At 30.8% G+C, this 13,850-nt stretch overlaps 1 protein-coding gene across 1 annotated transcript; it reads left to right on the top strand.

Moving 5' to 3' along the window:
• The first annotated feature begins 556 nt into the window (after positions 1-556).
• On the top strand, positions 557-13,850 carry LOC143049350 (uncharacterized). Its single transcript, XM_076223021.1, has 11 exons — positions 557-603; positions 1,036-1,080; positions 1,945-2,010; positions 3,454-3,519; positions 4,024-4,140; positions 7,186-7,218; positions 9,499-9,546; positions 11,344-11,415; positions 11,789-11,812; positions 13,290-13,364; positions 13,763-13,850. Exons 5-11 carry the CDS (start codon positions 4,077-4,079, stop codon positions 13,792-13,794), a joined length of 348 nt encoding a protein of 115 aa, XP_076079136.1. The 5' UTR covers positions 557-603; positions 1,036-1,080; positions 1,945-2,010; positions 3,454-3,519; positions 4,024-4,076; the 3' UTR covers positions 13,795-13,850.

Consider the following 13,850-nt stretch of genomic DNA (forward strand, 5'->3'; position numbering starts at 1 on the left):
GAGGTTAGAAATCTGTTAGATATACCAGTATCACTTTTTTTAAACTGTTTTACATATGAAATATCTTTTCAAGAAAACTAATTGTTTAATATTTGAAATAAAACTTAAAGTATGAAATATTTGAAATACCAAGGATTTTTACAAAACTGAATTTTTCGAAAAACTAAGGATTTTCTTATCCCAGGCATAGATTCCTTTAATAGCCGTCTTTGGCACATTGTTTTGGAATTTTGGATCCTCAATGCTCTTCAACTTGTCTGGCGTTATAAATATTTTGATATGAGCGTCACTGATGAGTCTTATGTAGACGAAACGCGCATCTGGCGTACTAAATTATAATCCTGGTACCTTTGATAACTCTATTCAAGAAACTATTTATAAAAAAGGAAGAAGTGGTATGCTTGCCAATAAGACAACTCTTCACAAGAAACCAAAATGACACAGAAATTGATAACTATAGATCACCGTACGGCATTCAACAAAGACAAAACCCATACCGCATAGTCAGCTGTAAAAGGCCAATTGATTATTTATATAGTTTTGTTTTCTTTTTTACAGCTGTAAAGGATTTTTACCACTCTGTAACACACAATCAGAACGAAGGTATGATTTGAACAATTTTGTTACACAAGACAAGCTTAAGACAACACGCTTGTCCTTAATGGGATGTGTTCTGGTTTAAAAATACATTTAAAGTAAATAGAAAAGCGTTCTTCCACATAAATACAAGAGGAAAATACACCGAATGTTATTTGATGCACAATAAGACAATAACTAGGGGGGAAAGCATTTTGCCTGGCCAAAATTTATTAAAACATTGCCCTGAAGCATTGATGATTTACAACTTTTTACTGTAGTTTATCAAATATCTCAAACATTATACATTACAACTAAGACTCGAAACACGAGAGTCTTATTTTGACTAAACACTTATGAGCTAGAATACATATCCTCTATTGCATAAACGATAGATATAAACTATGAATTAAAAAAGTGATTTTATATATTGTTTTTTATCAGTACATTATATTTCAGAAAAGCGATACGACTGTTTAGATTCATCTGTGAACTATGCAAGTGGTAAGGTTATACAAGCAATACCTTTACAAAGTGAATGACATATGAAAATAACAATTTAATACATCCGTAGCGTACCTTTATTACACAGAAACGAAAAAAAGACCAAGGGAAAAAAGGGGGAAAGATACACAAACAATAGTTAAAAACGCATAGAAAATTTTTTTTATATTTTATTATACAGAAAATAGAGGATAAGCGGCTTGCACCATTTTTTTCGGACATTCAAAACACAATACAAACAAAATGTCAGGTTAAATCAATTTCAATGATGATATTCGGAAATCAGCAGATATCATATAATATAACGAAGTTTTACATCACAGTTAAAATATAATAATGTAATTTTAATGCAGGTAACATCTCCGAAGTCAAAAACAAAGCTAAACCTCATTCTTGTATATGCCTTCAGCAGAAACACAAAAAGTCTCGTAAAAGACCTGAATGACTATAATGTTTAAATAGAAAGAACTGAACTGTGAACGTTAAATTGCATTGCTTGCTTCATTTTTAACTTAGGAAAAAAGAAAATTAGGCAACCAAAACGACGATTTCATGAGAAATAAAAATAGTCATAGAGGAAAAAAACAGAACTAAAAAAGCATCCACAGAAATGATATTAACAATTTTCCACAAAATATTTACAAGAATCCATAAGGCATAGCATGATAAAACTTGATGCAACAGTCATGGACTTAATTACAAACATTATGTTCAAGCTATTTTCACTCTTATTATACATGTAGCCTTTTGAATCTATTTTGTTTCTGTTTTTCTGATCGTTCCTCGCCATAGTGATACAGTCCATCAAGCTATTTTTCATTCTTATTACACATGTTGCATTTTTAATCTAATTTTATCTGATAGTTCGCCACCATAGTGATACTGTGCATCAAGCTATCAACAGTCATAACAATAAGTGGTATCCCGATGGTGAGTTATAAACATACGACATTGTTATTGTTCCGAATATATTTTAACATACCACATTGATATTGTTCCGAATAGATTTAAACATACGACATTGTTCTTGTTCGGAATAGATTTTACCATACGTCATTGTTATTGTTCCGAATAGATTTTAACATACACATTGTTATTGTTCCGAATAGATTTTAACATACGACATTGTTACTGTTCCAAAGATATTTTAACATATGTCATTGTTCTAGTTCCGAATAGATTTTTACATACGTCATTGTTATTGTTCCGAATAGATTTTATCATACCACATTGATATTGTTCCGAATAGATTTAAACATACGACATTGTTCTTGTTCCGAATAGATTTTACCATACGTCATTGTTATTGTTCCAAATAGATTTTAACATACGACATTGTTATTGTTCCGAATAGATTTTAAACATACGACATTGTTCTTGTTCCGAATAGATTTTAAGATACGTCATAGTTATTGTTCCAAATAGATTTTAACACACGTCATTGTTATTGTTCCGAATAGATTTTAACATACGTCATTGTTGTTGTTCCGAATATTTAGTTCCTTCTTTGTCTGATTTGTTTTTTCACAGTAATTTTTTTTCATTCACCTCAGAATTGAATGTTTTCACTTAGGTGATGAAAGCATGTTACCTTTACATATTGCTAGAATCGCTTCGGTGCTTGTTGCTAAAATGTACTCCTCACTTGCCGTAATTTTGAATACGTTCTAAAAACAAAACTTTTGTATGCCATTTATCTAGATTTACAAACCAGTAAACCTGTAGGTCAGGTTTCTATATATTTATTGAAAATAAACACTCAAAAATTGACAACCGTGTTTGTCGAAAGAGCTTATAAAATTACATCTTCGACGCATATGTATTTCTTCAGTATTTTGTTTATGATTATTGCTTCTCAATATAAAGTTTCTGTCCGTTCGTCTCTTTTACATTTTTGTTAGGGTTGTGTCAATCTTTCGTGTATTATTTGCCTCGCTTTACTGTGCGTTGCAGAGCTATTAATTTCATACGATATTCAACCTATCTTGATATTATAAACTATCGGTTCTAATTGGTTGTGACATGACTTGTAAAAGATTCTATTGGCTAGAATGTGATATAGAATTTAGAACATGTCCTGCACCGGACAAGATATTTGAAAATACATAAAAAAATGACAGTATTGCAATCAAGATCCGATCAAATATCCAATCAATAAATAATATGCAGTTACTCGTTTGCCTTGCTATGCCATGTTGCGTCAAATTCATTTTCATAATTTTTTTTAATATTAAGGTTATTTTGATATTATGAAGTACTCTGTATCTTTTAAGAAAGGTTAAACTTGTGATGTTTGTGTTCCCCTAGGTCTTATACCAATTTCTCATTCTGTTTTGTTTTACATATATAACTTTGTAATGACTTTTATTTTAGTTCATCACGTGGTTTCAAGCGCACATCATCATGACTGCACTGAAGAAGTACTTCGTTGGGTAGAAAGTATGGTCATACATAATTATTTTATACGTACAACATAAGGCGGTATGAATTTTATTGAGACAACTCTTCAAAAATTTCAAAAGGAAAGAATTTAAAGGATATAGATCAACGTACGGCCTGCAAATTTGAACAGGAAATCCTAATTGTATAGTCAGCTATAAACGGCCCCTATACGAAAAAATCAACAGCTCGATTTAAGAAAGATGAAGGACAGCCACCAACTACAACCTGAATGACAGGATCATTTGACAATATAAAAGTTGTGTGTACCTTATACTTTTTATAATGCTTATCTTGTAAAAACCGATATCATCTTCTTCACATCATATATTATCAAGAGTCAATTCACGGAGACAGTCATTAAACGAAGTGCAAAAGATTATCACAATATCATAAGATTATGCTTTAAACCATTATTGAAAACATTTTCAGAATTTTTTTGTAACAAAGGTTCCATAATTGTAACGCTTACTTTGAATAATTTTGTTTAATGTATTTTAAAAGATCTAATAAAGACAACTACTGCCAAAGCTACAACGATAAATGCTGTAACTACTATGACTACTGGTGGAATTAGTACAACTTCCCAATCAAGTGTGCCTGTTACCAACACGAACAGTGGTAAACAACTTTTTACGCAAAAAAAAAATAAACAAAGGCGTCCATTGAAGAGAATTAATGATAGTCAATATAAAAAAGGAAACCTCAATTTAAGAAAGATGATGTTTCTATACACACTACACAATAAGCGTGAAATTCTAATAAAATTGAGAATGGAAATAGGGAATGTGTCAAAGAGACAACAACCCGACCATAGAACAGACAACAGCAGAAGGTCACCAACAGGTCTTCAATGCAGCGAGAAATTCCCGCAGCCGGTGGCGTCCTTCAGCTGGCCCCTTAAAAAATATACTAGTTCAGTGATGAACGCCATACTAAACTCCAAATTGTACAAAAGAAACTAAAATTAAAAAAAGAACAAGACTAACAAGGGCCTGAGGCTCCTGACTTAGGACAGGCGCGAAAAAGCGGCGGGGTTAAACATGTTTGTGAGATCTCAACCCTCCCCCTATACCTGTAGCCAATGCAGAAAAGTAAACGCATAACAATACGCACATTAGCATGCAGTTAAAGAGAAGTCCGAGTCTGATGTCAGAAAAGTAACTAAAGAAAATAAACAAAATGACAATAATACACAAATAACAACAGACTACTAGCAGTTAACTGACATGACAGCTCCAGACTTCAATTAAACTGATTGAAAGACTATGTCTTCATCATATGAATATCAGGCACAATCCCTCCCATTCGGGGTTTAGTATCATACCATCATAACACATATGAGAAGAACATTACCCGTGTCATGCCAACAACTGTTTGTTTTAAATAAATGTGTTTATCATATGTTTAGTAGTAAATACAGTAGTTTTGCATATGTGATAAATAGCCTGCTGTTTAATCCATATCTTGCAACTTTGATGCGCACCCTTTATCGCATACCCTTTATCACACCCCTACCCTTCATCACACCCCTACTTGGTATGCGACGTCACGAACGTCAAGTTTTCATATTTTTTGGCACACTAAATGCAACTATAAAAAATACAAAACACACAAAAAAATACAACAATAAACATAATATTTTTAAAAGAACAGCACGCAAATTGTAAGGTAACTCATGTGCTTCAGATAAATAATTGAGCAGTTCTTTTAAGGTTTTTGAAGCAAGATAAAAGTAGAACTGAAGGTAAACTAGTGCTATGGATCAGAAAATAGTTCATATAATATAATACTCTCCTGTTAAAATATATGATAAAGCGTATAAAACATAGCAAAATCCGTATCACACGCCGTATCTCCCTCGAGTCTCAAGGCCCTTGGGCTGATATTGGTGTCTCGGGATGATACAACATATTATACGGATTTTGCCATGTATTATTCTCTATCTAGTTCCGATGCAAAAACCCTATAAGTGAATCAATATTAACGCCAAAATATGAAATCTTTAATGACCTGACAGCAGTATCGTAACTATATCTCTTTTTATATTTAAAGGTTTTGTTAGCTTTATATATATAATAACTATATAAACAAAGAGCCAAAAAACGAAGGAGATTGTCACACTCCAATAATCGAAAATAGGCGACATCGTAACAAAAAAATACTATATCAGTACAGAAATACAACACTGTAACCTAACGATTGAGCAACACAAACTTCAACTAAAACTTTTGTTGAACTCATGTGATCCGTAAGCGTAGGCATTACAAATGAAATAACGTCATGGACCTATAATGTATACAATTTAATATAACAAAAAAATAGACTTGTCCTGTTATTTATTTTTATCATATGTTTAGTACAAAATACAGCAATTTTGTATATCCAATAAAGGTTCTTTTTTTCCCAGTTTGTATCACCTACCCTGTATCGCATACCCCGTATTGCATGGCTAAACCCGTATCGCATACCCTGTATGCATGCATAGAAAATTTGGAATAGAAGCCAAAAGATTAAAATATCGACTATGATTGGTTCTGGATAGTTCGCTAGTTCTTGCAGACCTGCACATTTTGATGTGCCTTTAATCCTAACTGTACCTATTATCAATAATTGTCATTAGTATGTATATAGTATGACCAAAGACCGAATGGACGGCTCATTATAGAATTCATTTTACTTTCTTCACTGTGCTTAAACGGCTGTGGGTAACTTAAGTTACCCACAGCCAAAGATGGCGGACTCTAAACTCGTTGATATTTAATTCATACAAAATGTACCTTTTGCGACGTTTTTCATGCAGAATGTAAATATTTATAGGATTATTGAATAAAAAAATGACTAACAATTACCATAATTTTTTTAATATAGAGTTCACTAAAGCGCAAGGTCAACTTTAAAAAATGCATAAGATGTCCGTAACTTTTTTATCGAAACTAAGCAGACTGTCCGTAACTTTATTTTTAGATGTGGGTAACTTTTGATTTAAAATTTTAAGAATTATAATTTCAACAATTAGAAGACAATTAACATCATATTTGTAACCTTCGCGGCCGTTCATACTACTCATTCACCACCAAATGTGATTTTATTAACGCATCATACTTAAACCACAGAAGTTTTATGTGGGGTTTGTGGTACTCCATCCTGGTTATGGTTTGAACTTTTATTTACTGATGTGCGTCTTATCGACGTTTTTCGCTTGTCAGACCAAGGCTTTTCCATACTCTTTAATGTTTTGAGTTTAATTATATGTTTGCGGTTTACCTTCACCTCTGCTTCTTTCTATGTGTATTTTGATGAATATTCTTTGACGCGGCTCGGTATTTATACATCCCACCAGTTAGTTATAGTGTTATGATTTTTTGAATAGGTTTCCTAGTATGTTTTTTTTTCTCTCTTTGTATGTTATCAGGGGTTGTTAGACTATTAAATTACCCTGTTGTCCTACGTAGTTATTTATATTTTTATATACTATGTCGAATTGTTACACTATGTTGACTGCTCTTTTCCTTTTATTGTCACTGACTTTTACCTATTGTGTCTTTTAGTTTTATTCAGTTTAATGAGATTTAATGCAACTTGCATACAAATGAAATATTCAGCTAGCTGTAAAACTAGGTTTATTCATTTATACAAAATGTCCTTTTTTTTTGTTTCTTGCAGCCAATCAGTGTGACCAAGTGACTAATAAAAATCGTGAGTGTTTCATATAAGTGAGAGGTTTAGAGCTAAAAAAAAGAGATTCAATCCACAATTTTCTACATTTAAAAATGCCATTACCTTTTCAGGAATATAAGAGTTGTTGTCCATTCGTTTGATGTGTTTTGTCATTTGATTTTGCCATTTGATTAGGGACTTTACGATTGAATTTTTCCTCGGAGTTCAGTATTTTTGTGATTTTACTTTTTTGTATTTTTTATGATATTTTTAAGAAAAAAAAGCAGTTTTTATAATTCATAGAATGAGCAGTATAATGCATTTTCTCAGTTTATGAATACATATATATCTAATTATGTTGATTTTTGTGCACTTCTATTTATATTTTATCGCCTAAAACATAATTTTGATTATCGTTTTTTAATCATTCCATCAATATGGACTAAGACAAGTCAACATTTACTTACCTATAAAACCAGGTTTAATCTACCATTTTCGACATAAGAAAATGCCTGTCCCAAGTTTAGAATATGACAGTTGTTACAAATACGTTTCATTTGTTTGAGCTTTTGATTTCGTCATTTGATAAGGGACTTTCCATTTTGAATTTTCCTCGGAGTTCAGTATTTTTGATATTTTACTTTTTGGTAACTTGGCATATAGTATTTTAAAACTGTTTAAACTGATTTAAGTGTAATTATAAAAAAATCATGAAAGTCATCATGAAAAGTCATCATAATAAAATCATAAAAAAAAAAATCATAAAAAAAGTCATAAAAGTCAACATTAAAAAGGAGGCTGTGACATGATTGCCAATGCAATGAGACAATTCTACTAATCTTTGAAAATCTTGCTTTATGGTATTGATATATTATATCTGAAACAGTTTAGAAGAGGTAGTATGTGTAACACAATAAATATCACTTCAATATTATCATTTTAGCAAAAAGGAATGTTGATATCCTAATACGTTTATAATTTTAATAGTTCGTGGATAGTCAGGTCAACAAAAAAAGAAATTGATAAATTAGTCGTGCACTAAGATAAGTTTTGTTTAAAATATGTCAACTTAATTGAACATTGATTCACATTGATTCATAAGTAGATTGTACACACGAACCACCCAATATTTATTGTTTCAATTTTTAAGAACTTCTGGCTTAACGGATCATCGTATTTATCGTTCCCATTCTCAACAGACGTGACTTCGTATGTATACATCCTTGTGAGTCCAAACTGATGTTTCTTTTTAGAATTTGTTATAATGTCGGATAAGAAAACCCAAGGTTAATATATACCTATATCCAATTCAACCCTTTTGTTGTTGTGCTAAAATAAATCTTATAGAAATACCCAGCTTCATTTTATTGTAAATTAAAAAAAAAAGGAAAAACCATAAAAAAAAGTTAAAAATATTACCAATCCTTTAAACAGATAACAAATAAATGTCAAAATCCCGAATTAGTACAGACATTTTCCAAAGATAATATATGGTTAAAAGATATTGTATAAATATGGACCCTTTAAATAGTTATCAAAGGTACCAGGATTATAATTTAATATGTCAGACGCACGTTTCGTCTACATAAAACTCATCAGTGACGCTCATATCCAAATATTAAAAGTATGACATTTAAATCATTATAATTTTACAGATATTGGTAAGTATAAAAATTGAAGTGTAACGCCTAGATTCTATTATATTTCTCTAATCTGAATAATTCCCTTTTTATGAAGCATAGCATGGTTTTGAATATTAAAACAACTGATTTCTGTTGTTAAGTTTATAACAAAATATATGAATTTTACTTTGAATTACTAATTATTATCCTAATTTGAAACATTGTTTTTTTTTCAAATGTTAGGTGAATTGCGATATGTGCGAGAAGGTATCGCATGCAATTTATGTGTAATGTTATTTCATTGACATAACATTAAGTGTCCCATCGTTTTCAAAATATTAAAAATGATTATATGAATGGTAACTAACGCGTTATCTGATAGACTTTTGTTAGATTTTCTTAAAGAAAAATTGATTAGATTTGAAAACAAATTCTTTTTTTGACGAGTTTATGTTTTGATTTCTTTTCAATAAGTTAACTACCTTTATGACTATTTTAGATATTGGGATTAAAGTTGTCGGTAGTTTGATAGTTATTTGCTACTTTGAGATATGTGTGCTTGAAATAAAAGATGTGAAGAACAAAATCATAGCTTTACTCAACCCTAGATTAAAGAGAATTTGTCTCTTTTCCTGTTTACTCTTTAATCTTAATACACTTCTACCTATAACAATTGTTGTTGCTTTCTATCTTACAGATGCTATTGTATTGTTGAATGGACTTATCAGGCACACTCATTTTAGCGGTATGTTTTAAATCAGTAAGGATATCAGTGTTAATGAAGTCGACAGTAATTTTACCAATGTTCAAATATTCTTATAGGAAGAATCAAGGAAGACTAAAAAAAACCTACAATAATCTGATGAACAGCAAAAAGAACGAGACCGAGTGTGTTGTCAAGAAAAACGTTTCCTTCTATCTATAACCATTAAATATTGACAGTTATTTTTTTTAGAATCTTATCAGGCTGCCAACTCAAATATAAAATATAATCAATCCAAAGATATACCATACAAAACTTTTTTTTTCTTTGTTTTACATTTTTAGAAATAATTCGGTACACAATCCCACCCAAAACATTATTCTAAACAATAGTTTTTGGTTACATCAATCATCTTTTTCAATTAAACAAAGATGTTCAAGAAATTTTCTAATTTTTGACAAATTATTAGGCAAATCAACATGACATGATCTATTACATTTTTACAAACTAAAAATAAATACGCCTACAATCTGCTGATACCTGTATCTTGGCATTGCACAAGGTCATATTTTCCTCTAACTGTTTATGTCCATTGGATTTTGGATGTGTTCTGATTGATAATTTAGTCTTCGATGCACGATTTCTTTTATTAGTTGTAAGTGGTTTTGAACTAGCTGTCGGTAACTGTGAGTACTCTCAGAGTGTCTTTTTGTTGTCGTAAGTACCCAAACACATCCACTCTGTGTGTTTGTTAGATATATTTCTATTTGTATCCATGTGATAAGTTGAGCCTTTTTCAAATGATGTTTATAGTTCGTTCATATGTTGTACTGTTACAGCCCTCACTGTTCCAGGTTAGGGGATGATTGAGAGCCCGCTAACACATCTAACCCCGTCACATTCTGTATGTTTGTATGTGTCTGTTCCAATTCTGGAGCCTATAAATCAGTGGTTGTCGTTTGTTGATCTGTTTCATATTTGTTTTTCGTTCATTTATTGTACATTTATTATGTCGTTAGTTTTCTCGTTTGAATAGTTTTACATTTGCATTTTGGTATATTTTGACTTTGTCCTCTTCACTCATTCGTAAAAGTAGTGTTTTTCAATTAATTTAGATATCAAATACATTGTGTTGAATCTAATTCGTTTATGTCTCCTTGTTAAATTTTATTTAATAGACATTTTGGAACTCATTACATGACTTTTTTTCTAAATAATACATTGTGTGAAAAACAAATATTGCGTGCTGTTGATAGTGCAACATATTTCAAAGATTGCGAAGTACATGAATACTGTCTTGATACAGTGATAATTTATATAGTACATTAACAGGCAACCCAATGTAAAGCGTAATTATTGATGAAGAAAATTAAAACAGAAAACGGTAAAACATTTAGGTCACATTCGGCAATGATTTAATTTTGGATGTAACGCGTCTTCCGATTGGCTGACGTTATTTTGTTATCAGACCATAGACATAATTCAGTCAAGTGACCGTAACGTCATCAAAGTTTTTTCAAGGTTTATTACGGTTTAAAATGGAATTTAGAATTAAATTATAAGAAATGACTGTAATATTTTTTCTGTGTATTCGAAATAACATAACAAATGTGGTGCACACTGTTAAATAACCTACTACGAGCGTTATTCAGTGTGCAACACATTTTTTATGTTATTTCTTCATAGACAGAAAAAATATTACAGTCATTCCTTAAATGTCAAAATTTCATCGGAAGTTGTTGAGATTCCTTCGATATATACAGTATATGTATTTTCCTACAAACAATAGAAATCATTGTTGACATTGTTTGATTTAGTAACAAAATGTTTTATTTGTAGTGGTTGAGAAACTTTACTTAGAACTAGCTCTAGGCTTTTCAGAGCATACAGCGATTGGTCGGTGCCACACTCGTATGTTTATGTTTATGTCACATATTTTATAATAGAAAAATCTAAATTTACTATTTTATGTTGGGGAAGATGAAGGTGTCACACAAAACCATGATAACTTCAATCATAAAAAACTTAATACAATATTCGTTATTTTCTGTTATGAATAAATTATTTCCAGCCTATATATAACCTAAGTGAACGAAGAGCATCTCGATTCGTCAGCAAAAACTATTTAGAATAAAAAACACGTGAAATACACTTCGACATATGGTGATTTCAAAATTCGGCTATGAATAAGTTGAACTTTGTAAATGAACGAATGCAATACGTAACGTTTAAAGATGTTAAAGATTTCACAGTGATACAATTAAAGCAAAAATTTCCTTTGCAGGTCAAACAGATGTATTTACAGAATGTAAGTTTAAAAGTGTATTACTTTTGTAGATGGTTTACTTTTTATCATTGCAATTTATTGTTCATAAACAAATAAAGTTATTTTCGATAATCATAGAGTCATTTAGTATGTTTAGAATACAATATTGCAAATCAAACGTGTTTTTGCAAACTTTTACACTAAAAGAGGGGTGAAAAATACCAGAAGGACAGTCAAACTCATAGATCGAATCTAAACTGACAGCGCAACGACTAGACATGAAAAAGACAAACAGACAAATAATAGTACACATGACACAACATAGAAAACTAAAGACTAAGCAACACGAACCCCACCAAAAACTAAAAGTAGTTTAAACTTAAGAAAATTGAGCTGCATCTAAATGGAGATAAAAACATTATTTAAAATAGGATTTTGATTTTCGATGAGAGTGTCATTTTTGTACTCATACTTGGTCAACAAAAGTCAAAATTTCAGACTCAGGACATTTGAAGACATCAATGATCTGTTCACATGTTCACAATTATGCTGTTAAATTGAGTACAAATCTTATATTACTCATGTCACGCTGTGATACTGGTAATTTAAGTTAAGATTGTAATAAATGACCCTAGTTTGGAATAAATTCGAAATTGTTAACTCGTATTAATGAACAACTATTTGGTGTTATAGTCAACATTTAAACACTATGAAAGAGATTCTTGTCGTTACAAATTTGTAAAACTAACAACATAATCAAACACAACTGAGGGTCACTTTTTGAAATTACAATATGTTTCATTGCATGGGATAGACAGGATTGTTACTGGTATACATAAACAAGCGCACAAAAATCTCTTACCTTGAACTAAATCGACAGCAACACAAACACCTATAATGTTTGAAAGAAAATGACTGTAATAGAATAAATTAAGTACATACATTCTATTCTTTATTATGCCATCCTTCTTAGTGTCGATTTATGAGTTTGACTGTCCCTCTTGTATATTTCGCCCCTATTTTACACTGGTGAAAGTTCTGACTTACAATTTTTCCATAGTATATACCTAATATTCTCCTTCAGTTGAAAAAAAACACGTCTAACACCAACGATTTAATAAAAGTGTAGTTTGATCTTGAAATGAAATATTTTTTTTCAATAAGGTTTCGCTTTGATAAGAAGATGTAGATATAATAAGATCACCTGTATGTCGAGATATCACTTATAAGGAATGAGAAATCGGAAATATGTCAAAGAGACAACAACTGACAGAAAACAATGAGTAGGTTTAATTCGGAAGTTCTCGTTACGTTGAAAAAAATATTCTTATAAAATTCTGATAGCACTGTCATCTTGAATTTTACCATTTGAGCCTAAGAATGAACATTGATGAGTACTCGGTAACAACTCCTTTTTGTATTGTGTTGACTTTGGGATTTAATGTAAAAAAAACTCTTTAAAATGTATTTGTTATAAAACATACTGCTATCGTTAAATATCCTTCCTATTTTATCACAGATAACAATATCAAAAATTACATACTAGGAAATATGAATGAGATTTGTCGCCAGGACATATATACATGGATAGAAGGTACTGTTTGAAAACAAAATAGGGAAACTATCATTTAGCGAGTCGATTTTTAAAAAGGGTGAGGTATGAAATTACATAATAAGAGGCAAAGCAAAGATAAGGATTAAGGTAAGCTTATCGATAAACTTAATCCCTTGCAATCATATTTTATAAACAATTATACTAAACATATGCACATATTATACAGAACCACTGTAAATTGTTTGGTCATTAAAAAAAACTACCTGTACGCAGACACACATCCTATTGTTAATAGAGGAAACGGGCGTTTTTATACCTGTTCTTATGTACATTATGAATTCACACACACACTTAATGTGATCTTTTAATCAACATCATCTTTATCATATAAATAACTGTTTTCTTAACAATGACTTATAGTTTTATGCTTTTTACAGGTCAAGCTAAGCTACATGGTGCCTCTGGATAATGTAATATAAATCAAGATGTTAGTAAAGAATCGATTAAATAAATATGTATTGTGAA

Source organism: Mytilus galloprovincialis, chromosome 10, assembly GCF_965363235.1.
Source record: "Mytilus galloprovincialis chromosome 10, xbMytGall1.hap1.1, whole genome shotgun sequence".
NCBI classification, from domain to species: domain Eukaryota; kingdom Metazoa; phylum Mollusca; class Bivalvia; order Mytilida; family Mytilidae; genus Mytilus; species Mytilus galloprovincialis.

Bases quoted from the DNA above. Each gene is read 5' to 3' on its own strand.
- LOC143049350 (XM_076223021.1), top strand. From the start codon at position 4,077: ATGACTACTGGTGGAATTAGTACAACTTCCCAATCAAGTGTGCCTGTT. The intron at 4,141-7,185 runs GTAAACAACTTT...TGTTTCTTGCAG, and splicing joins TGTTACCAACACGAACAGTG to CCAATCAGTGTGACCAAGTG. The intron at 7,219-9,498 runs GTGAGTGTTTCA...TCTATCTTACAG, and splicing joins CCAAGTGACTAATAAAAATC to ATGCTATTGTATTGTTGAAT.